Source organism: Engraulis encrasicolus, chromosome 21 (assembly GCF_034702125.1).
Source record: "Engraulis encrasicolus isolate BLACKSEA-1 chromosome 21, IST_EnEncr_1.0, whole genome shotgun sequence".
Classification (NCBI taxonomy): Eukaryota; Metazoa; Chordata; class Actinopteri; order Clupeiformes; family Engraulidae; genus Engraulis; species Engraulis encrasicolus.
Window position 1 is genome coordinate 22331477 of NC_085877.1, and position 24301 is coordinate 22355777.

The 24301-nt window shown below is 44.4% G+C and overlaps 2 protein-coding genes across 19 annotated transcripts in view; both read left to right on the forward strand.

The window, feature by feature from the left end:
• The window catches only part of LOC134436989 (ankyrin-2-like), a 302705-nt gene that overhangs the window by 270388 nt on the left and 8016 nt on the right, over window positions 1-24301 (forward strand). For 16 of the 18 annotated variants that reach the window (XM_063186396.1, XM_063186395.1, XM_063186404.1 and 13 more), the window contains 6 exons: window positions 8097-8174; window positions 8335-8466; window positions 8588-8731; window positions 9215-9464; window positions 11197-21844; window positions 22261-23457. In XM_063186396.1, the coding sequence (XP_063042466.1) occupies window positions 8097-8174; window positions 8335-8466; window positions 8588-8731; window positions 9215-9464; window positions 11197-21844; window positions 22261-23457 (12449 nt within the window). The remainder of the gene's footprint in view (window positions 1-8096; window positions 8175-8334; window positions 8467-8587; window positions 8732-9214; window positions 9465-11196; window positions 21845-22260; window positions 23458-24301) is intronic. The other 2 variants (XM_063186405.1, XM_063186406.1) reach the window with 2 other exon arrangements.
• On the forward strand, window positions 3-8090 carry LOC134436990 (ankyrin-2-like). Its single transcript, XM_063186411.1, has one exon. The coding sequence runs from the start codon at window positions 2453-2455 to the stop codon at window positions 7493-7495; it is 5043 nt and encodes a 1680-aa protein (XP_063042481.1). The 5' UTR covers window positions 3-2452; the 3' UTR covers window positions 7496-8090.

The following is a 24301-nucleotide window of genomic DNA, read 5'->3' on the forward strand; positions in this document are numbered from 1 at the left end:
GATTTCAGAAAGTCTCTTTTCAATTCTTAGCATTCACTTTAATATAAAACTTCAAAATATTGTTGAGCTGAACTGACTGCATGATATGAATGTTGATATGAACGTTTTGAGAGAAAAAAACACTGACCCCCCCTAATCCTAAATCCTGTAGCATGCGTTGGTGTTAGCTACGTATCTATAATAACTAGTTTTCTGAAAATTAATTACTATGTGAGCTGACTGTGGCCCAGACGTGTATCCATCCAACCTAGAGGCCTCATAGTAGTTTAGCAGCTTCCGATAATCCAGTGTGGTGTCCAACGTGGGTAAGCTTAGTTCTAGATAGAGCATCACCAAGTTATGTATAGACCAAAATGCGCAACTCCCTCAGTCCCTCCACAAACTCTTTCTATCAAAATGGACATTGGCATTTTTTTCTTTCTGTCCACTTTGTGAACCTTCAAGAAAAAAAAAAACAATGTCACATGCATGAGTGTGTCAATTGACGTACTAAAGTACAAGGGTGCATTACTGTGGTGATGTTAGAACGCCAGCTCCACGTACGTAGCGCCCCCTCAAGCCTCCTTTGGTAATGTAGACATAAACTGCAAAGCAAACTGACGTGTTGTGATTGTGATTGTCCCTGGTCCACCCCACCATCCCTTCCCTTTCACCCCAAAGCCCCCAGACCCTGTGTGTGTGAAGATGTCCCCTGGCCTCCAGTGAATATGTACAGTAGCCTACATGCTCATTGTGTGACAAGAGTTCCCTTTTAATATCTATGAGAAAATACCAGTTTTTAGCAGGGCAATTTTTGTAAATTGTGCAAAATTCAAACACATTCTGATGAAAGTGCCCGTGTTCCTGGATGAATTATCAATCCAATTACGTAATCTATTCAAAAATTTCAAAACGTAATGCATATGCACAGTGATCTTGTAGAAAACTGCATGCATGGGAGCAAATATGCTTTCAGTTGAGTGTGGAATGATCACTAAGACTTCCACTGATTGATCTTCAAATTTAAAATTATTTTTTGGTGGATGAAAATAAATAAAAAATCTAATTTTCGAGAGGGTCCTCTATGGTTATATTCAATTTGTCCACAACATTTAGTAGTGTAATGGGCTTAACACTTTTGTGACACCTTCACTTGAGGCTGCATGTCAGTAACACCCTCTTTGCTTTGCATGGAAATAACTTTGCTTACATATCGTGTGTGTGTGTGTGTGTGTGTGTGTGTGTGTGTGTGTGTGTGTGTGTGTGTGTGTGTGTGTGTGTGTGTGTGTGTGTGTGTGTGTGTGTGTGTGTGTGTGTGTGTGTGTGCGTGAGAATGTGAGAGTGTGTGTTCAGTGTGTGCGTGAACATGCATGCATGTGTATGTGTGTGTGGAGATGTTTTTTGTTAATATGTGTGTATGTGTGCATGTTTGTGTGAGTGTGTCTGTTTGTCTGTGACTATGCCTGTTTGTGTGCGTCTCTGAAAGACAGAAAGAGATAGTGGGAGATTGTGTACACATGTGCATGTGTATGTGTTTATCAAAATGCATGTACAACGTGCTTGTGTTTCATAATCATGTTTGCTTAACATTTACTTGTTTTGCAATTCTCACTCACAATTTAATTCATGTAAAATTATTTTTTAAAGCACATTTACTAATTTGACATGGTACATATTTTTGCACGTCATTTTTAGTCAAGCAATTTATTTGACCAGTCTGATGTTTGTGTGACCATGGGTCCATTGAATTCCATATTCGTTTCATGATTTGATCAAACACATTTGCAAAGCTTATAATTTGTCAATTTTGTTATCATTGATCATCATTTGTCAGATAAGTATTTGCATTTAGTCTTTTTTTTATTTACATCACTGGCTTTCTGTTATAGGGCAACATTAAAAGTTATCTTTTTTCTTTCTTCCTCTGTCTCTTTCTCTCTCTGTCCTTTTCTGTACAGAGGATTTACCTCTCAAACAATCTTGAGATACCTTCTTTCATGTTGATTTTCCCTATGTATGTGTGCCCCATTTCTTTGTGTTTGTTTTGTTCGTTTTTTTGTTCATTCCTTGTCTTCTGTTGTCCATTTTTGCTTTGTTGTCATCCACCCTAGTTGGGCTCTTGGTCTGTGTGTAATGTGTGTGTGAATGTGTTGTTGTGGACGTCTATAAGCAAGTTATTTCCTGCGTATCCCCTTCTCCTCTCCTTCTTCTTCTTACGGTTTAGTTTGAGTTTGCTTTGCGGTCGTCAACCATTTTCCCTTCAGTCCTTCGGATCCAAATACTTCTATGCCTTCACACCTAATGCCTTCCTTCACTGTTGTTTCCTTCTATCCCTTCCCCCTGATATGACCCGTCTTTACCTGTTACTGTTCCTTATCCTCCTGATCACAATTTTCAAATCTCTGTTCCATCTCTGTTCCCTTTGATTTCAATTTTTTGGTTTTGTTTACTCCTTAAATGTCTCTTTCAAAAAATGGAAGATGACGAAGACACCTCCGCCGAGACGTCTGCCCTGAAAACGCACTCGATCAGGGACTCGTCTACGCTCGCTGGTCCTGACTTGCTCTCCGAGGTGTCGGAGATGAAGCAGGACTTGATTAAAATGACCGCCATCTTAACCACGGACTCGGCAGACAAGTCCGCCTCGCTGGAGGGGGGAGGTCTTGAAAAGGGAGCAGAAGACGTGGCCGGGGAGCCTTACGAGATCATGGAGAAAGTGAAAGAGGACTTGGAGAAAGTCAGCGAGATCCTGCGCAGTGGAACGTACGAGGGTGAACTGGCTGCAGCAGCATCTGCGAGAAAGAAAGACGAAGAATGGGTTCTCCTGTCGGACAGCGAAATCGAAGAGGCAAAAGCGATGGCTGCCAGTCAGCCAAAGGAACCAATTATGAGGGAAGGTCGTGGTAACCGAGGGGCCCCGAGACCAAAAGGCATGGCAGACATGTCAGAGATGGTTCCGCACCTAACGGGGGATCCAAAGGAGTACCTCCTGGAATTGCCCGAGGCTACATCTAAACCATCAGAGGCAGCAAAACAAGAAAAGCTGCGAAAAGGCACCAAGCCATCAGCCATTCCTACTGCTACAAAGAAAGATACTAAAATCCCTGTGGCAGAAATTAAGAAACCAACCAGGAGGAAAGGGCCTCAAAGTCAAACAGAAGAGCCCAAAACGTCTAGCCCCAAAAAAGACACTGGCAAAGCAAGCAAGGGGGAAGCACAGGAGGGAGAGAGTCTTCTTAGTGCCCCGGCCCCTTCAAAGAAATCACCAGTATCACCTGTAGTTGAGGAGACACCGATAGGGTCCATTAAAGACAAAGTCAAAGCCCTTCAACAGAAAGTTGAGGCAGAGCAAAAACAGCGCAAACATACACCTGTTAGCAAACCCACTGCAGCTGTAGGTAAGGATAGCAAGCCCTCTTCAGCACCCAAAGAGATGCCCATAAAACCACAGGCCCCATCCAAGTCCCAACCCAAGTCCCCCAAAGCAGAGTCAGAAACACTTGAGGAGACTATGTCAGTGAAAGAACTGATGCAAGCATTCCAGACAGGGCAAGATCCATCAAAGAGAAAATCAGGGCTTTTTGAGCTAAAATCATCTAGTTCTAAAGAAGAAACATCAGAAATAGAACAATCTGAATTATTAGAGGAACATGTTAAGTCCCCCACTAGCCACGCTGCGTCAGGTTTTTCACAAGGAAGAGAAGTATCTTTGGACTCCATTCCCAAAGCTATGCAACAGAAGGATAGTGATATTCAAATTAGTCCAGTTAGAAAACACTCTACCGACTTCAGTTCAGAAATTAGAGCTGAACTGGAAGACAACGCTCAATACCAACAGTTCAAAACACCACAGAGAGAAGGCACATCCTGTGCTGAAGGCACCTCAACTGAAACAGTGCTTCCCCCTGAGCAGAGCCAAGTCACAAGTGAATTTATGCCTGACAGTGCTATTGAGAATGGTGCAATGGAGGACAGTCCTGATAGCCTCAAACACGAGGGTATTGCAGAGTCTCCAAGTGTCAGCGGGGGGTCGGGAGATCAGCAGATGAGCTCTGAGGAGAGCTACAAACATGAAGGTCTGGCTGAATCCCCACGCACAAGCCCAGACAGCCCCTCTTTATTCCCTCAGAAAGGTGACGAGGTCTTACAGACCAAAAAGAAAGGTGCCTCAGCCATTCCCGTTAGACAAAAAGAGACACAACGTGCCATCAAAGACAAGTCCTCGAGATCTCCGGAAGACTCGGCTTCTTCTTCGGGCACAAGTGAGTTTTCAAAGTCCATTTTAAAGGTCAAGGGAGTTAAATTTGGGGATGACAAAGCTCCCGTTGCCACAGAGATTGTCAGTGCATCGGCCAAACCATCAAAACCCCGAAAGCTTACAAAGATGGGTTCTGAAACCATAGAGGGTTTTCTAAGTGATGAGGAATCCCCTGATGGTCAGCCAGAATCAGCTTATCTTGACACATTGGCATCAAGGGCATCTTGTCGTCAGACTAGCCTAGATCTGCCTCTCAGACACCGGGAGTCAGACTCTCTCAGTCCTGTAGCTGATGACTCTTTGACCTTTAGTCACAAAGACTCTCTAGAGGGTAGTCCCATCTTGGAAGACAACTCCTCCCATAAAACACCAGACTCAATTGAACCCAGCCCGACTAAGGAATCCCCATGTTGTGACTCCCTAGAGAGCAGCCCCGTAGCACAGAAAACCACCTTCGCTTTCCCTCCTGTGGTAGACCAACCCAGTGTTCCAGCAGAGCAAGAGCCCCCCTCTAAAGCACCTCCCGACTTCCCCCTAGACAATTTGCGTAGTAGACTCCTCAGAGACCAGGAAGCCAGTGTGGAGGATGACAGTTCTGAAAAGACGTCCCAGATGGAAAGTTCGGGTAAGAGTCCCCTCTCCCCTGATACCCCTAGTTCTGAAGAGGTAAGTTATGAGGTGAACCCTAAAACCCCAGACCCCATGACCCTTTCTGTTCCCCTTAACCCTCCCATCCCTGAGGAGGCAGAGGATTGTGAGGCGGAGAGTGGCGAGACTCACAGGAAGTTCACTCCAGAGGAAGAAATGTTTAAAATGGCCGCCAAAATAAAAACATTTGATGAGATGGAGCAGGATGTGAGAGGCAAAAAGGACACTAGAAAAGATACCAAATCCGCTCAGTCAGCAGCCGAGTCCGAAACAGGACATGACAGCAGCATTGAGCAAAAAATTGAAATAGTGTCCAAAGATCAAACACCATCAGGGGATGGCCTTGAGCACGCTGACCCCCTATTGGGCTCAGTGTCAGCTCTGTGTGTTGAACCTGATATTAAAGTACAACCTCCCTCTCCTTTTCCAGCAGGTGTAAAGGCTGAAGAGGTTCATCAAACGGACACCTACAGTGCAGCAGTGTCAGCCAAAGCAGTTGGTGGGGGACCTCAGTCTGTCTCAGAACACACCAGTAAAGAGCAAGGATCTATCCCTGCCAAAACATCCGCTGAATCTTCCACGGTAGCTCAGCCCCCAAAGGTGGATGGAGATAAAGCAGTTTCTCCATCCCAGTCAGAGGGGGCTGGTAATAGAACAGACGAACAAAAGGAAGAATGTTTACGGAAATCGAGGGAAAGTCAGGACGATGGCAGAGGAGCAGTGAAGGTGACAGATTTCCTCGAGCGTGACAGTGCTACTGCACCACGCCAAGCAGGAAACAATGTAACAGACGAGGTTAAGGGCGATCACATAAAACATTCAGGGGCATCTGATGTAGGGGTAGATAGAGTGGATGCTTTACCTGTTGGACGAAAAGGCGAAACGTTCAAACCAGAAGTGTGCATTTATGATGACACTGAGGAGTATGATGAAGAGGACGAGCCTCCAAAAACAGAGTCAAAGGGGGTCACGGCAAGCTCAGAGGTGGACCCCTGGAACAAAGATCGGGAGGATGACGAAACCTTTGCAGCAAGGGTGAAGGAGGAAGAGCAAAAAATCCTTGGGCTGGCAGTAGACCGACAATCTCAAGCAGCAACACCAGACACAACCCCTGGAAGAACCCCCACAGAAGAGGGGACACCTACTAGCGAACCAAATCCGTTTCTTTTCCAAGAAGGCAAGCTTTTTGAGATGACCAGAAGTGGTGCGATTGACATGACCAAAAGGAGCTATGAGGAGGAAGGTTTCGCCTTTTTCCAACTAGGTGACCAACCTATTGAGGAATCGAGGGAAGAGGAAGCTAGAGAAGAGGCTGCAGCGCAATCTGAGGCTGCGGCAGAGGCCGAAGTTGGTATGAACTTGACACTACAAATAAAATCAGAAGAGGAGGAGAAACCATCACAGGACATAGCTGATTCCGCTCACCCTTGTTCGGTAGACAATGATGATCAGGCAGGCTCAAAGTCAGATGCCTCAAAATCTTACATCTCCGTAAAAATGGGACTGTCTATAGCACCGAAATCATCAAAGACTGCTGGAACCACAGCAGAAGCAGTAGAACCGAAATTCGAAAAGGTTGCCGAGGAAACCCTTGTAGCAGTCGATCTTAGTTCCCCCGATCCTGTCATTACTAATGTTCAGACAGCTGTCACCACGGTAACTAGATCAGTGTACTCTCAACAGGACCAAGAGTCCTCTGACTCCTCCCCTGAGGACCAGCACTCAGTAATTGAACTTGCTAAAACTCCCGAAAAGCCCACACCTTCCCCAAGTAGTGAAAAATTATCAAAGGGCCCCGCCAAATCTGTCTCAGGGAAAACAGGCACTCCAGCAAAGAAAGACAGTCCTTCAACCGAGAGCCCCAGATCGAGAATTCCTGTTAAGGCCAGTCCTATAAAATCAGAGAGTGCATCGTCAGAGTCAGCAGTCAGGCGAGCTGAATCAGTAAAGGACAAAAAATCAAAGCTGCCATCAAAACCTGATAATAGTAGTAGTAGTAGGAGAAAATCTGAGACAGATACAGGTCCCTCCACTAGTTCCAGAATCAAGAAGTCTTCCACACCTGCACGCTCCGTTGAGACGGACTCTGCCAAAAAAACACCAACAAAAAAGGACCAAGGTCCAAGGCCTCCCAGTGGTGAATCATCCACCACCAAATCCAAGACGTTTCAGTCCAGACTTCCAGTCAGAGGCAAACCCGTCCAAACCTCCACACCAACCAAAGAGACTAAAAAAGAGCCTCCCAAAAAGTCTCCCAAGCAGTCGATAGATTTCTTTGCAGAGATTAGCGATGAGGCAGCTAAGGTTGTAGAGAGATTGGTGCAAGCAGAGAGAGAGAAGGAGAGAGCGGATGAGCTGGAGTCTGTGTCTGCCATGTCCGATGACGAAAGCAGCACCATTGACACCTCGGTCATAGAGGTGGACGCTTTCCCTGACATACACTTGCCGCTGCCCGAGGGCGTCTTTGTCGTTAGGCCCCGCTGGGATGACACCATCGAGACGCAGATGGAAAGAATCCCCGACGATAGAGCACAAGCACAAGCCCAAAGTCAAGGTATCCCCCCTTCTCAAGGGGCCCATTCTCTCTGTCTTACGCCTCACCCTCGCTAGCGCTAGCGATGAAGCTGCCGCCTCTCTTGTCATGTAGCTACTAAGACTTCAACTTTCTGTGGTTGCTTCTGTGTTTGTTCTTTCTGCCTGTGTTTGTGTTTGTGTCTCTCTTCTCGTGTGTATGTGTGTGTGTCTCTGTGTGTGTGGGTGTCTTAATGATCTCAAGATTGATTTAAAAGCTATTTTAGCAATAGATTCCCATACTGATTTCTATGGATCTTGACTTGAGAAGTAGGCCTTAGCTCAACGGTAACATCACAAGGCATTGTTTATTATTTTAGTGAGCTTTCTTAGCATTTTTAGGATTCATTATGGTACATGTTTTACAGTAGAATATTCCCTTTGTTTTAACACCTTGCACTATATCATATGATATGTAAGCAGTAAGGTTAACATAGTTGACTTTCAATGCCTGGGAAAGCCAGTGTACAGGTAAAATGTGTAACGAAGTTGAAGGACATTCATGATACACAAGTGAATTAGAAATCTAGAACTCACCTCTTTCCTTCCATCCCATAGTAGTTGTAGCAGTATGTGTTTAGCTTTATTTAAGAGGGAACTATTTTTGACAAGTCCTCTGCTGTTGTCATGGAATTTTCAGTAGATGCACAGGAGGAAGCAGAGAGGAAAGAGTCACGCTTGGCAGTCACTGCAGACCATCTTGGTTTCAGCTGGACAGGTAAATTATGTCTTAAATATGTAATCATTTAGGGCGCTAAACGCCCAACATACGTACAGTATGGGCTTGCATGCCCATGGGTACCCAGGTTCGAGTCAAGCCTGGGTCATGTCCTAACCCTGCCCCATTTCTCTCTCCCATTCTCGTTTTTATTGTGTAGAACTGGCTCGTGAGCTGGAGGTCAGTGAGGAGCAGATTAATCAAATACGAGCTGAGAATCCCAATTCACTTCAAGATCAAAGCCATGCTCTCATTAAATTTTGGACTGAAAGGGAGGGTGTGAATGCTACAGGTATGTCAGAAATGTCATATTTCGATATAAAAAAATGAATTAAAAAATAAATACATAAATAAATAAAAATGTTTTTAGAAAATATGTTAATCATCAATTCCATTAATTATTTGTCTTACAGAGACTCTTTTGATTGACAAACTGACCAAGATAAACCGTATGGACATTGTCCATCTAATTGAAACCAAGATCATCAAGGCCTGCATGGAGTCAACACACACCTATGCGGAAATAGAACATACCATATCACTTGACCACAGTGAAGGTAATGATTTTGCTGTCTAATAATTGCAGCTACTACTAAATATATTTTATAGATATTTATACATCTTTATACAGTAGTTCAGATACACCGCACTCTTCCGTGTGGTGCGTCTCCAGTGGAATAACTTAGAAGGTGAGAAAGGTGGATCGCACTCAGGTTCTGGAGACACTGACGTAGGCAACAGCCGAAACATTTGTCTACACTTCTGCTACTATGTAAAAAATAAAGAATAAAAAGAAGACAAGAAAAACCCGAGTGCGATCCACTTTTCTCACCTTCTACATCTTTATATAGTCCTTACTTGTTCCATTTTGCACATGTATGTAAGACAAAGAAGTTTAGGTATGTGTACTATTGGTATGGACCATACAGTTGTGTTTTACATAAATAATTTAAAAAATTGAATAGTTGAATGTGGTAAATCCTCAGTCCTTGTTTTAAGCATGTCTCATACTAAAAACGTCACCCATTCTCTTCTTAAAGGATTTTCTGCCCTCCACGAAGACATCGATAGCCCAAGGTCAGGAAGAAGGACAGAAGATGCCACCACGTTGAGGCCAGGGCCTGGTCAGCAGCCGCCCGTGGTGTCAACAGAGGACTTGTCTTCCAGCATGTCCTCCCTTCTGGATGGCTCAGCGCGGCCAGAGGCTGACGTGTCCCTGACAGAGCACCTGAGACAGAAAGCACAGAAAGAGAAAGTGCAAACTGACGTAAAGACAGGCCTAGATACACTGTAAGGAAATTTCACGTTTCTTTCACAAAACATATTTATTCACTGGGACAATTTGTTATACTTGCTAGAATACTTTAAAACTGTTGCATTAGAGAAAGTGCAAACTGACTTAAAGACAGGCCTAGATACACTGTAAGGAAATTTCACATTTCTTTCACACAACATATTTCTTCTTCACTGGGACAATTTGTTACTATACTTGCTAGCCATAATTAAAACCTGTTGCATTACTTAACATATGTATGTATGTCCAGATAGAACACAAGCAAGGCTATGCCTTGTGGTCGACATTGTATATTTTAATAACATGGCTGTAATGTGGCTGTTTTGTATGGGGAAGTTTGCATCTCATTATTTAAAGGCCAACTTCCGATAAAACACAGTTTTACTCACTCCTTTTGAAGATCGGACGGTCACCCGAAGTTAAACTCACTTGCAAGGCTCTCATAGCGGTGCGTCACCTCGCCTGGCTGTGTTTCCCGGTGTTTCCCAATTGACATAAATAATGCAGAGAAACGAGTGAATCACGAAAGCCTTTCTGTGTTTCGTCACGTCGAAAGAAGGCGTTGGCCACAAAGGTTTATGTCGACCCATTTTTCTAAAAACATGTCGAGTAATTTTTTTCTGCTTGTTTTCAATACAAGCAACGTCTGGTGGCCCGAAATCTAGCTTAGCTTAGCTATCAGCTGGTTGCTACTCTCAGGTACACACACAGCACAAAGCCTCATCCATAGAGCAAGCCCACTCTGGTTGCTCCGTGCCTGCAGCTCGCCTAGGGGTCGCTGTCGAAAGAGCACAGCCCTGAATGGAGCATGCACGCCTCCGTTGGCGCCCCTATAGTGCAGTACCACCCGGGGAAGTGGCGACTCTGTTTCCCATTACATTCTCTCCAAGAACAGGAGGACTGAGCCAATCAGAGACGCATTTCCACGAGAGCTGGAAGAGTGAGCCAATCAGAGACGCATTTCCACGAGAAACACGGAACACCCTCTCGTTTCTCCACAAGCCACCTTGCTGGCTTGCAAAAACGGCTTGAAACAAAGCAACCAGAGCGTTTTTTAAAACAGGACCAACGCGTAACACATTCAATAACAATGGGGAACACAGCAATATTAATCAAATGACGTTGAGAGGCCATCTTTAAAACCATAACCACAGTATTAAATTGGGTATCAATATTTCAGTGTAAAGCCATATTCTAAATATTATAAATCCCCATAGAGTATTTACAAACAGTGGATACAAAAAGCAGAGTAAAATTCTACAGGTGCCAAGTGTTATTCCATCTCTACAGCTCTTAAAGGGGTATGCCACTATTTTGGGGCTGAATATGGTTAAAATCGTTGCCCTGGGTTTATAAAGGTGGTAAAGTGTCTTATTTTTCATGTTAGGCGTTGTCTTGTTTGAAGGAGGGAGTAAGTATCTAAGCTAGTGAGAGTCAATGGATCCCTCTAGCATGTAGCACGCTACAGTGATCCTTTGACTTTCACTAGCTTAGCTACACACTCCCTCTTTTAACTTGTCTTAAAGTAAGACAAGGCTTAACATGAAAAATAAGACACTTCACCACCTTTATCAACCCCAGCCAACTATTTTAACTGCATTGAGCCCCAAAATAGTGGCATACCCCTTTAATATTTTCCCTATATTGAGTAGAATTTACTCTGAAAATTACTTCTTAAGAGTTATACTAACACTGGTATTTTTACTGTGCTTATTCTTTGATCCTTAGGGGATTCGGCATTACCACAGTACCAGGAGCGGGGCACCTAGGCAATGTCAAGCGTGTAAGTCCTTTGTTCACTCTATACAAAGCTGTGCCATGGAGGTTGCAATCTCATTTACTTGACCCCGCCTATAAAGGTGCAGCTGCTGTCACCCAACCTTCTACCCTCCCAGGGCCTTCCTCAAAAGATGGGGAAGTTACTAAGGAGTCAGGCGCAGCCGCAGAATTAGGTGGTGCCACAGCAGGGCTGCCCAGTCTCAGCATCCCATATGCTGATGACGTCGTCGAACGTCGTGACTCAAGCATACATCGTCGGCCGAGCCAGAGGCGCCAACCTGTCATTGTGACTGATTTTGAAGAAGCGCTGCAGGAATCTGAGATGGCAGAATGTGACTTCAGCCGATTGTCAAGGGACCTTACAGAGGAACTGCTGCCACGCTATGGCTCCACTTCGTCCATCAACACAATTCGGTCCAGGGACAGTGGTTCAGACTTTGACCGGCTGTCCAAGGACCTTACAGAGGAACTGCTGCCAGACGTGAGTTCTGCCACAGCCATAAGCGCAACTCCTCCAGCACCCATTGACAATAGTTCAGTAGACATCAAACGACTGTCAAAGGACCTTACAGAAGAACCAGTGCCTGACTTGGGCTCAACCACAGCCATCAGCCTTACTCCACAGTCCAGGGATGGCGATCCTGACATCAAACGACTGTCAAAGGACCTTACAGAAGAACCAGTGCCAGCAGACTTGGGCTCAACCACAGCCATCAGCCTTACTCCACAATCCAGGGACGGCGATCCGGACATCAACCGACTGACGAAAGACTTTAAAGAAGAAGTAGTGCCAAATGTTGGTTCTACCACTGCCTCCAGCCACGTCACTCCATCACCCACTGACACTGGTTCTGCTGGCTCCAGACAAGTTTCAACATCATCAGAAGCAACCACCACCAAAGAGGTAATTAGTGTTCAAGTCAGTCAGAGGGAAGCTTACACCAAACAGCACATTGAGGAGATTTCAGAGAGGTACTACAGATGTCTTTTTGGCAGTGATTTTGAAGTCAGCAAGAATGGGAATGGACTGGAGGACGCAAATGCTTCTCAGAAAGAGGCAAACAGAAAAGAGGAAGTGAGTGAATGTCAGTTAACTCCGCACAACACAGCCAAAGGTCTCATTGTCACGACTGACGACTTTAGTGTTCGATCATTCTCATCACAGGAAACACATGTCAGTCAAACTACTGTCAATTCAGCAATGGTAAATTATGAACTCAATGTTGAACTTGCAAGCCAACCAGAATCAAACCTGCAAGCGGTGGAGAGTAACCGGCAGTTTGTGTTACATGAAGCATCTTCCACGTCCATGGAATTGCCCAAAATATGTCTTGTTGGTGTAGATGAATCGCCTGAAGTGCTTTCTACTGTGTATCAGATGCCAAGTGACGAGGTGGCTGAGCAACCTAACGAACAAGTAGACAAAAGAACAGCATCACCTATCCCTCCAGGTGCTGAATTTACTTATGAAATATCAATACCCATAGTGCCGCAGAAGCCTACACTAGGCATATCAGAAAACGTTGATGATAACAGACCTGTGACACCAATATTAACATCACATGTATCTAGATCCTTAACACCAGATTCAGAATGTGATGAATATGCTGTTGAGCTGGAGGCTCCTTCAGCAGCAGAACAGACATGTTTTGAGTCAGAGTCGTTTGATGAGAACACTCCACTCTCTCCTGATTCCCTCGTACCTAATACACCCGAGTCCCTTGACTCAGTGTCACTTCCTTACATCAGATCCTCTTCACCCGAGTCTGTCGCTTCACTTAGCAACGATGTACCACTTGATTCTCCTATACCCGACTTCAGACCACCTACCCCTTTACCTCCTGCACTCGAGCAGGACCTTTCGGAGCTACCTGTTTGCAGTGGCGGGTCTGATGAGTTGTTTGCTGCTATGGGACTTAGTGTAGAGTCAGACTCTGAGATCAAGGCGAGGGCTCCACATTTAATGGTACCTGAGTCAGTTAGACCTGTATCACCAGGGTCTTCTCTCGACTGGCAATCATTATCACCAGACTCGTACACTTACGATGTTCAAGAAAGAACGTCCTCCCCTGAACAGAGCACAGACAGTACAGAGTGCAGACCTATGACCCCAAGCGAATACATGTCTGGCAATAGGCCCTCATCCCCAGAATCACTATCTTCTCTTAGTGAATATTCTGCATTGCCTCCAGATTCACCCATACCAAATTTCGAAATGACCGTATATGAGTTCATCCGTATGGTTGATTGTGAGGGCTCAGTTACACCAGAGTCATCAGCATCCGAGTGGGAATGGGAGCTGGTGTCAGCATCCGCCTTAGGTGAGATTGAAAGATCCTCTTCACCAGAGTCAAACGTTTCCATCAATGAATATCGACACTTGTCCCCAGATTCCCCAGTTCCACAATTCAGTCTGCATCTTCCTGAATCTGTTGCATGTGGTGAGCAGTATTCTGAATCACCTTCATCCGTATCGTCTGACACAGAATATAACCCACTTCCTCTCGATTTATTTGACTGTGTGAGCAGAACAGACTCACCGGAGTCATTAGTGTCTGATTCAGAGGAGATATGTGTGTTGTCCACTGTTTTACCCAAATCAACTGAATCAATAGCAGAAATACAAGTCAGTGAATATGAAACAGTTGTGACAGTTACCTCTGAAACCACCAAAGCAGTTCAGCAAACTCAGTTAGAAATTGTAAGTAGTTCAAGTCAACAAAAACAACACAATACCACCGAACAACATTCACTTGATGACATACTATTCTCACAAAAGAAGGGTAGCTCTAACCCATCAGACACTAAACAAGTTCAAATAGAAACAATGAAGGAAGCAGTACTGGTTGAGAGAGACAACCAAACTGAATCTGCAGAGCGCATACACATTTCTAAAACAGACAAGCGAGGTATATTTCCAACTAAGTTACCTGAATCCACAGAATTAATGACAGAAGACAGTGAAGAGGAAAACATTGTGACAGTTATCTCTGAAACCACTACAGCAGTAGACCAAACTCAAAAAGTAATTGTGCATAGCTCAAGTAAACAAATCCTAGAAACGACCACAGAAAAATATTCAATGGGAAGGGGTAGCTCAACCCCATCAGACACTGATCAAGTTCACACAGAAACAGTAAATGAATTAGTACTGGCTGAGAGAGAGAAGACTGAAGAATACACAGACAGTTCTAAAGCAGAGGCTGACACGAAATCTACATCTTCATCAGGGTCAGAAAGCCATGTGTCATCAAATGTATCAGCCACTAAACTAACCATACACAAATACACCAGATTAGTGCCAGAATTCAAACTTGTGCATAAAGCTGTTATACCAAACACCATAGCTCATCTGTATGACCCACACTACAAAGGAGAAACCTTCTTGGAAAAACCTGGTGTTTTCGAAGTGACAGGGCACAGAATGGAAATTGACTACAGGGAGTTCTCAGAAGCATTATCTGTATCACAGGCTAATGCACTTCAAAGCCAGCCAGGAAGCGGGCCAGGTAGCAAGGAAGAGTTGTCTCTTGGAGGTAGTGATGCGTCTTTGTCTGCACCAGAACATGATGTAGCATCTCAAAAGAATGTGTCTGCAGAGTCTCTAGTAGTAGAATTGGAACAAGAACGAGCTCTGTCACCTGATTCAGACAGTGAGTATAGACCAGTCTCTCCCAAAACAGCTATGGAGGAGATGCTGTCTGATCGCAGGGCATCGTCATTTGAGTCAGGGGACTCTGTGAATGAAAATAGACGCTTGTCAGCAGATTCGCCTGTACCACAGTTTCCTTCATTTGTTGACTCTGCCACTTTCTTAGAGGGCTACAGATCAGACTCGGCTGAATCAGGATCATCCGATGCAGAAATCGAATTAATAGTCATGTCCAAGGGCTCAGACCAGGGTCAAAGACCTTCATCTCCTGACTCAGTAGCATCCGTAAATGACCACAGATCACTCTCGCCTGAGTCACCGATTCCAGAGTTTACACATTCACATTTGTCGGAGTCATACTCCATGGAGGTAAATAGATGTTCCTCGGCAGAATCAGAACTTTCTGACTTGGAATCTGACCTAGAACTGGTCGAGAGTTTAGACCCACAACAAAGAACAGAATCACCTGAATCTATTGTGTCAGAATTGGATGACCGAGGTTTGTCACCAGACTCTTTATCAGAGTACAGACCTATGTCACCAGACACTGCCATGCACATGAAATATGTCAGAGCATCTTCCCCAGAATCAGTGGCATCGCTTGATGAGTTTAAAGCACTGTCACCTGATTCTCCCATACCACAGTACACAGTAATATTCTTTGAACCAAATTTGGTAGCAGGGAATAGATCATCGTCCCCAGACTCTTTAGCATCTGATATAGAGTATGCTATCGCTGGATTATTCACAGGATTCTCTGAGGATAGGCCATCCTCACCAGAGTCTGTGAATGACAGCAGGCTACTATCTCCAGATTCGCCCATTCCAGAGTTTTCACACTTATTCTATGAGCCATGTTTGGTAGCAGGAGAAAGATCATCATCCCCAGACTCGTTAGCATCTGATATAGAATATGCTCTGGTTGGATTATTCACAAGATCATCTGAGGATAGACCATCCTCCCCAGACTCAATAGCATCTGTGAATGAAGGTAGGCTACTGTCTCCAGATTCACCCATTCCAGAGTTTTCACACTTATTCTTTGAGCCATATTTGGTAGCAGGAGAAAGATCAACATCACCCGATTCATTAGCATCTGACATAGAGTATGCCCTCACTGAATTTTTCATGATGTCCCCTGAGGATAGACCATCATCCCCTGAATCTATCGTGTCAGAATTGGATGACCGAGGTTTGTCACCAGACTCTTTATCAGAGTACAGACCTATGTCACCAGACACTGCCATGCACATGAAAGATGTCAGAGCATCTTCCCCAGAATCAGTGGCATCGCTTGATGAGTTTAAAGCACTGTCACCTGACTCTCCCATACCACAGTACACAGTAATATTCTTTGAACCAAATTTGGTAGCAGGGAATAGATCATCGTCCCCAGACTCTTTAGCATCTGATATAGAGTATGCTATCGCTGGATTATTCACAGGATTCTCTGAGGATAGGCCATCCTCACCAGAGTCTGTGAATGACAGCAGGCTACTATCTCCAGATTCGCCCATTCCAGAGTTTTCACACTTATTCTATGAGCCATGTTTGGTAGCAGGAGAAAGATCATCATCCCCAGACTCGTTAGCATCTGATATAGAATATGCTCTGGTTGGATTATTCACAAGATCATCTGAGGATAGACCATCCTCCCCAGACTCAATAGCATCTGTGAATGAAGGTAGGCTACTGTCTCCAGATTCACCCATTCCAGAGTTTTCACACTTATTCTTTGAGCCATATTTGGTAGCAGGAGAAAGATCAACATCACCCGATTCATTAGCATCTGACATAGAGTATGCCCTCACTGAATTTTTCATGATGTCCCCTGAGGATAGACCATCATCCCCTGAATCTATCGTGTCAGAATTGGATGACCGAGGTTTGTCACCAGACTCTTTATCAGAGTACAGACCTATGTCACCAGACACTGCCATGCACATGAAAGATGTCAGAGCATCTTCCCCAGAATCAGTGGCATCGCTTGATGAGTTTAAAGCACTGTCACCTGACTCTCCCATACCACAGTACACAGTAATATTCTTTGAACCAAATTTGGTAGCAGGGAATAGATCATCGTCCCCAGACTCTTTAGCATCTGATATAGAGTATGCTATCGCTGGATTATTCACAGGATTCTCTGAGGATAGGCCATCCTCACCAGAGTCTGTGAATGACAGCAGGCTACTATCTCCAGATTCGCCCATTCCAGAGTTTTCACACTTATTCTATGAGCCATGTTTGGTAGCAGGAGAAAGATCATCATCCCCAGACTCGTTAGCATCTGATATAGAATATGCTCTGGTTGGATTATTCACAAGATCATCTGAGGATAGACCATCCTCCCCAGACTCAATAGCATCTGTGAATGAAGGTAGGCTACTGTCTCCAGATTCACCCATTCCAGAGTTTTCACACTTATTCTTTGAGCCATATTTGGTAGCAGGAGAAAGATCAACATCACCCGATTCATTAGCATCTGACATAGAGTATGCCCTCACTGAATTTTTCATGATGTCCCCTGAGGATAGACCATCATCCCCTGAATCTATCGTGTCAGAATTGGATGACCGAGGTTTGTCACCAGACTCTTTATCAGAGTACAGACCTATGTCACCAGACACTGTCATGCACATGAAAGATGTCAGAGCATCTTCCCCAGAATCAGTGGCATCGCTTGATGAGTTTAAAGCACTGTCACCTGACTCTCCCATACCACAGTACACAGTAATATTCTTTGAATCAAATTTGGTAGCAGGGAATAGATCATCGTCCCCAGACTCTTTAGCATCTGATATAGAGTATGCTATCGCTGGATTATTCACAGGATTCTCTGAGGATAGGCCATCCTCACCAGAGTCTGTGAATGACAGCAGGCTACTATCTCCAGATTCGCCCATTCCAGAGTTTTCACACTTATTTTATGAACCATGTTTGGTAGCAGGAGACAGATCATCATCCCCAGACTCGTTAGCATCTGATATAGAATATGCTCTTGCTGGATTATTCACACAATCATTTGAGGATAGACCATCCTCCCCAGACTCAATAGCATCTGTGAATGAAGGTAGGCTACTTTCTCCAGATTCACCCATTCCAGAGTTTTCACACTTATTCTTTGAGCCATATTTGGTAGCAGGAGAAAGATCAACATCCCCCGACTCATTAGCATCTGACATAGAGTATGCCCTCACTGAATTTTTCATGATGCACCCAGAGGATAGACCATCATCCCCTGAATCTATTGTGTCAGAATTGGATGACCGAGGTTTGTCACCAGACTCTTTATCAGAGTACAGACCTATGTCACCAGACACTGCCAATGAAATGCTAATGAAAGATCTCAGGGCATCTTCCCCAGAATCAGTGGCATCGCTTGACGAGTTTAAAGCACTGTCACCTGACTCCCCAATACCACAGTACACAGTAATATTCTTTGAGCCATATTTGGTAGCAGGGAATAGATCAGCATCCCCAGACTCTTTAGCATCTGATATAGAGTATGCTGTCGCTGGACTATTCACAGGATTCTCTGAGGATAGGCCATCCTCACCAGAGTCAATAGCATCTATACATAACAGAAGGCTACTCTCTCCAGATTCACCCATTCCAGACTTTACACGTTTACTGCTAGATATCATACCACCATCAACAGGCTTTAGGTCATGTACACCAGTGTCTGATATATCAGATATGGAATATGCACCCGAGTTGTATGAGCTACTGGAGTTTGAGACTCAGAGATATGAATCTCCTGAATCTGCTGTGTCAATCAATGAACACAGACGACTGTCACCAGATTCACCAATACCTGCATTTGCACCAACAATTCATGTCTCCACATTGGGAGGATATAGATCATCTTCGCCTGAGTCAGCCTATTCAGCCTGTTCAGCCTATTCAGACTTCTCAGATTCAGAGTATCAGCCATTGCTCCGTGATTTCCGGAGGGCATCCTCAACACAGTCTGATGTTTCAGTCAATGAATTGACAGGCCTCTCACCAGATTCCCCTGTACCTCAGTATACAAACATATTCTTCGATACTGGGTGGTTTCCTGCTGGCTCAAGATCTCAGTCACCAGAGTTGACAGGATCTTACTTAGATCATGTGTTTGGCGAGTTTATGCTTTCGGATACTGAAGAGAGACCATCATCTCCCGAGTCGATAGCATCTGTAAATGACAGCAGGAGGCTATCTCCAGATTCACCAATTCCAGAGTTTACACGTTTACTGTTTGAAATAATACCACCATCAACGGGCATTAGGTCTTGTACACCCGTATCTAACATATCAGATGTGGAATATGCACCACTGTTTTCTGAGCTTTTCGAGTTGGACATTCAAAGACCTGAATCGCCAGAATCTGTTGTATCAGAGCTTGAGGATAGATCCCTGTCGCCAGACTCATTATCAGAATACATTCCAATGTCTTTTGCCATGGCCATGACTGATCTCAGATGCTCTTCTCCAGAATCGATAGTTTCACTTAATGAATTTAAGTCACTGTCACCCGATTCTCCCATACCACAATATTCAGCATCCTTTTTCGAATCAACGTTTGTAGCAGAACAACGATCAGTGACCCCAGAATCAGTATGGTCTGATCAAGATATTGACTCACTTGACTTTGGAGATTTAGAATGTGCATCTCGGCCGTCATCTCCAGAGTCAAATCTATCTTTTGATGCAAATAGACCATTAAGCCCTGACTCCCCAATTCCTGTATTCTCCTCACCTTTACCTTGGGAATCGTTTCAAATATGGAGGCAGAGGTGCTCTTCACCAGAATATGACTCATCAGAGTCAGAGTATGAATCAGCCATTTCTGAATTTGATTGTGAAGACAGGCCCGAGTCACCAGCATCGATACAGTCAGAGCCTGAGGAAAGGCCTTTGACTCCAGACTCCATACCGGAGTACAGACCCATTTCCCCAGATTCAGCCTTGATGGATGGCCTAAAAGATTTCAGAGAATCTACCTTACCATTGAACGAATTTAATGACTTGTCACCAGACTCCCCCATACCTCAGTTTTCTCAGTCAGTGTTTCAAATCATAGAATTTCCAAAACTATATAGGCCAGACACTCCAGAATCTCTGGAGTCAGATTTAGAGTATGAGATTGATGAACCATCATTTGTGGCAAGTGGCCATAGACCCTCATCCCCAGAGTCAGTAGCATCTTGTGAAAATAGACCCTTGACACCAGACTCCCCTCTTCCTGCATTTGTGCAGTCTTTGCCCGTGTGTCATACAACACTGAAAGGGCACAGGTCGTCTTCCCCAGAGTCAGTAGTTTCAGATGTAGATGTTGGCCACTCAATAGAATTAGCTTTATCAGAAACCAGACCAGACTCACCAGAGTCAATAGCATCAACAGCGGACTTGGTCGCAGAGCCAATAGCATCAACAGAAGAATTAGTCTTAGGGTCAGTAGCATCAACAGAAGAATTCGTCTCAGACTTGGTAGCATCAACAGAGGCACTAGTCTCAGAGTCAATTTCATCAACAGAGGCACTAGTCAGGGAGCCAATAGCATCAACATTGGAATTAGTCTCAGAGTTTGCAGATGTTTTGCCCAATTTATCATCTGAAGAAGACAGCCCCCTAGACTTACCCACAGACGCAATGCGCACTTACACTTCATCATTGTATGGAGCAGTGTATATTGTACCTGAGTACCGATACGTGCAAAAGGCAGTCCCAATTAATCTGATTTCCCACATCGTGGACCCCCATTACAAAGGTGAGACTTTCATGCCCAAAACTGGTGTATTTGAGCGCATTGGCAGTAGAATTGAGGTCGATGACAGTGCATCCACTATAACAACACTTGGTGATGATACTGATGATCAATACACCACTTCTGCATTTACGGTCTCAGAAAGGTCAGGTTCTTTGACGACGGTGAGTGAGTTGACGTCTTTGTCGCCTTCAGTTTCTGAAAATGAGGTGTCATCTCCTGACTCCTCTATGTTCATGTGGGAAAGCAGAGGGTCTTCCCCTGTGTCAGTCATTTCCGTAGATGAGCATAGAGCACTGTCTCCTGATTCTCCAATACCGTGGCACACAGGCACATTATTGGATCCCTCAGACCAAACATCAGAGTATCGAGTCTCTTCTCCCGAGTCTGTTGCATCATTAAACGAGAACAGACATCTCTCACCCGACTCACCCATTCCACAGTACAGACCCCTGTCACCAGTGCATGTTAGCGAAGCTAGTTATGAAAATGACTACACAAAGAATACATTCAGTGTGTATGTTGTTGACATAGAACCACTGTGGCCCTCACACAGCTTTAGAGCTATATCACCCTGTTCACAGCATTCAGAGTCTGAGTCTAGGCCTGGATCGCCTCAGGCGTCTCCACAAGACTATGAGCTTCGTTGTCCTTCACCAGAGGCAGCTGAACTCGATGTCGAACACAGTTCGTCCGTGTCCCCATACTCAGCCGCATTCGAGGCTGAGGTAGAACGTCCATTGTCACCCGAGTCAGTAGAATATGACAAGCAAGATGATCTAAAGCAGAGTGAAATAGTGTCTGCGGATCCAAAAGAAATCATTGAGACCACATGTGTAACTGTAACAGAGACTCAGTCATTGGCTCACTTGGCATCTGAGGAGAGTATAAAGACTCTTTCTCTGTCTTCTGACACATCAGTTCAGAAACAATCAAGTGTTGAAAAGCCATCCCTGCTGGCACCTGAAGGTAATTCAGGACAGATGGTCCTAAAGGAAATGGTTGAGGAGATGATCGTAAAGCCTAAAACACCAAGTCAAAGGAGGAAGAAGAAGAAGACTGAACGCAAGACTGAACCTCAGATAGCAGATATCTGGTCTGTGGAGTCAGAGTTCAAGGGCAAGACGGTCAAGAAAGGAGAGGAAGTGTCATCTCAAGCAACATACGAATTTAAACTGAAATCGTCTCAGAAGTTGGTAAGAGCTGAAGCATGCCAGGGTTGCCCCATCTTTCGTCATGCTGTGAGGGTGTGATGTAATGCTCGAGAGAAGCTGTTGAGTGCACCATGTTTGCGTTTGGACTTGCTAACCACTGGAGTTATCACTGGGAATGCATTGGATTGACACATAACGAGTGAACACATGAGTCAGAAGAATCTAATTTTACTCTTTTGATCATGGATAATATTTGGTTGCATGGATAATATTTGGTGTCACCTCATTAACCATATAATTATACACACTAGCAGTACTTAATTAAATGTATTCCATTTAGTAAACATATCATAGTTTGTGGTTCAATAGGGACATAACTTTGAGAAGTGGGTTGATAACAAGGTTTGTGCAATTATCTGATTTCACTGGGTAAAATAAAATTCTGCATTTCTTTTCAGATTGAAACAGATCAGCACTCAAAGGTGTTAGATGTCAGTCAGTGTGTCGTGTCTGAAAGTGATGAATCCAGTTTAGATCAAAGGGTGTCCATGTCATCTGGCCTCATCGATGCTGCTCAGGACATTGCACAGTTCACATCCACCAAAGACGTGCAAAAAACATTGCACCAGGTTCAGCCGTCGTTACCAGCACCTTTGCAGTTTTTCAAGGATGAGTCTGTCAAAAGCCATAGAACAGTCACTCCGGTTTTACAGGACTTTCCATTGCAAAGCCCAACCAGTGAAGAAACTCGTATAGATCAAAGAGTGCCCATACCATCTGGGCCCATGAAAGCCCCTCAGGAAATTTCTCATTCCACTTTCACCAAAGACACGCAAAAAACATTGTACCAGTTTCAGCCGTCGTTACCAACACCTTTGCAGTTTTTCAAGGATGAAGCTGTCAAAAGCCATAGAACAGTCTCACCCAATATACAGGACTCGACATTCACATCAGAGCCCTCAATCATAACTATGCGAGTACCTAAAAGTAGTGAACAGTCTTCCCCTCTGTCCAGTCCGACTGTAGTGTCAGCAGACCACCACACGGTGGAGTCAGATCACCGTGGGAGAGCATCAGACAGACAGCTGTCTTCTGCTGATCTGAGTCCAGTGTCACCTGTGTTTGTTGAATCAAAAGACACTGCTTCTGCTGGAGTGGATTCCATGCCGGAGACTCCAGGTTTCAGACACGCACTGCTTGAATTTGAAAGAACTGTTGCATCGTTTGATCCAGATAAGGGAATGTCAGCACACCCATCAAGTCTGGACACGGTTAAAACGGAAAGTCAGAAAACCGAGGACTCTGAGGGCTCTGAATTTTTTGACGCCAAGCAATCTTTGTCTGAAGCCTCAGAGCCTGAACCTGATTCAAACACACTGAAGGCCTTGTCAAAGATACCCTACCACATTGAGTCCCTACCTGGCACACCTAGTTTGGAGTTCCTAGCCGGCCAACACTACATCAAAGGTGGCCGGAGACCAGGCTCAATGTACAGCGATGATCTGGAATTGCCTTTTGTTCTAGAACCTGAGGAGCGATATGAGTATGATGATGAACAGAGGGCACTGCCCTATGGTTATGCAGGTACGATGCCAGAGGAGCTTCCCCCAAGAAAAGGGGGTTATTATGATGACGATGAAGATTCCTTGGGCAGGGTAAGAGCCTGTGCATGAGTTGTGCACCTTTGGCTTGCGCTCTAAGAGACTCACCTGTCTGTAAAGAAACACATGTTTGAACTAAATCTGAATTTGTGGTGTAGAGTACTCTTAGTGCTAACATCAACTTCTAAACAATGTTATTGCAGCATGTGGTGCTGCAAGACTGGGAACTAAAAGCTGTAATGTAATGCATGGGTTTCACCTACCTGTACCATGTGCAGTGTGCGGTTGCAGAGTGTAGTGGAAAGTGCGCACATCCAGCAAAAAAGCATCAGCAGGTGCCAGATCAAAAAACTGTCACATGTAGGAGCGGGAAAGGATCTGCACACTGCTTGCAAAAGACTTAATTTATTGGGAGCAACGTTTCAATCATAGATCTTCTTCAGGCATCAAGATCTTGATGCCTGAAGAAGATCTATGATCGAAACGTTGCTCCCAATAAATTAAGTCTTTTGCAAGCAGTGTGCAGATCCTTTCCCGCTCCTACAGTGTGCGGTTGCACAAATGACATATGGCTTAGTGAACCAGAGCTTGGACATTCTTGTAAAATCACAACAGTATCCAAAAGAATAAGCTATATACTGCAGGTGTGCCTGTAAGGCAATCATGTAAAGAAATAACTTGAATGATATGTATTCCTTTTCCCCATTCATATAATAATACATGTTTTATTTATACTACATCCATGTTTTTATTTATCTTTGTGTTAGTTCCTCATCAGTGTTGTGCCTATGCATGGGTTTCGATCAAACATTGTACCTTCTCTTCATCTTCATCAACATCATCATTCATGATTAACTCAATTGAATCCATTATCCACAACAGAATAAAACAACATAGA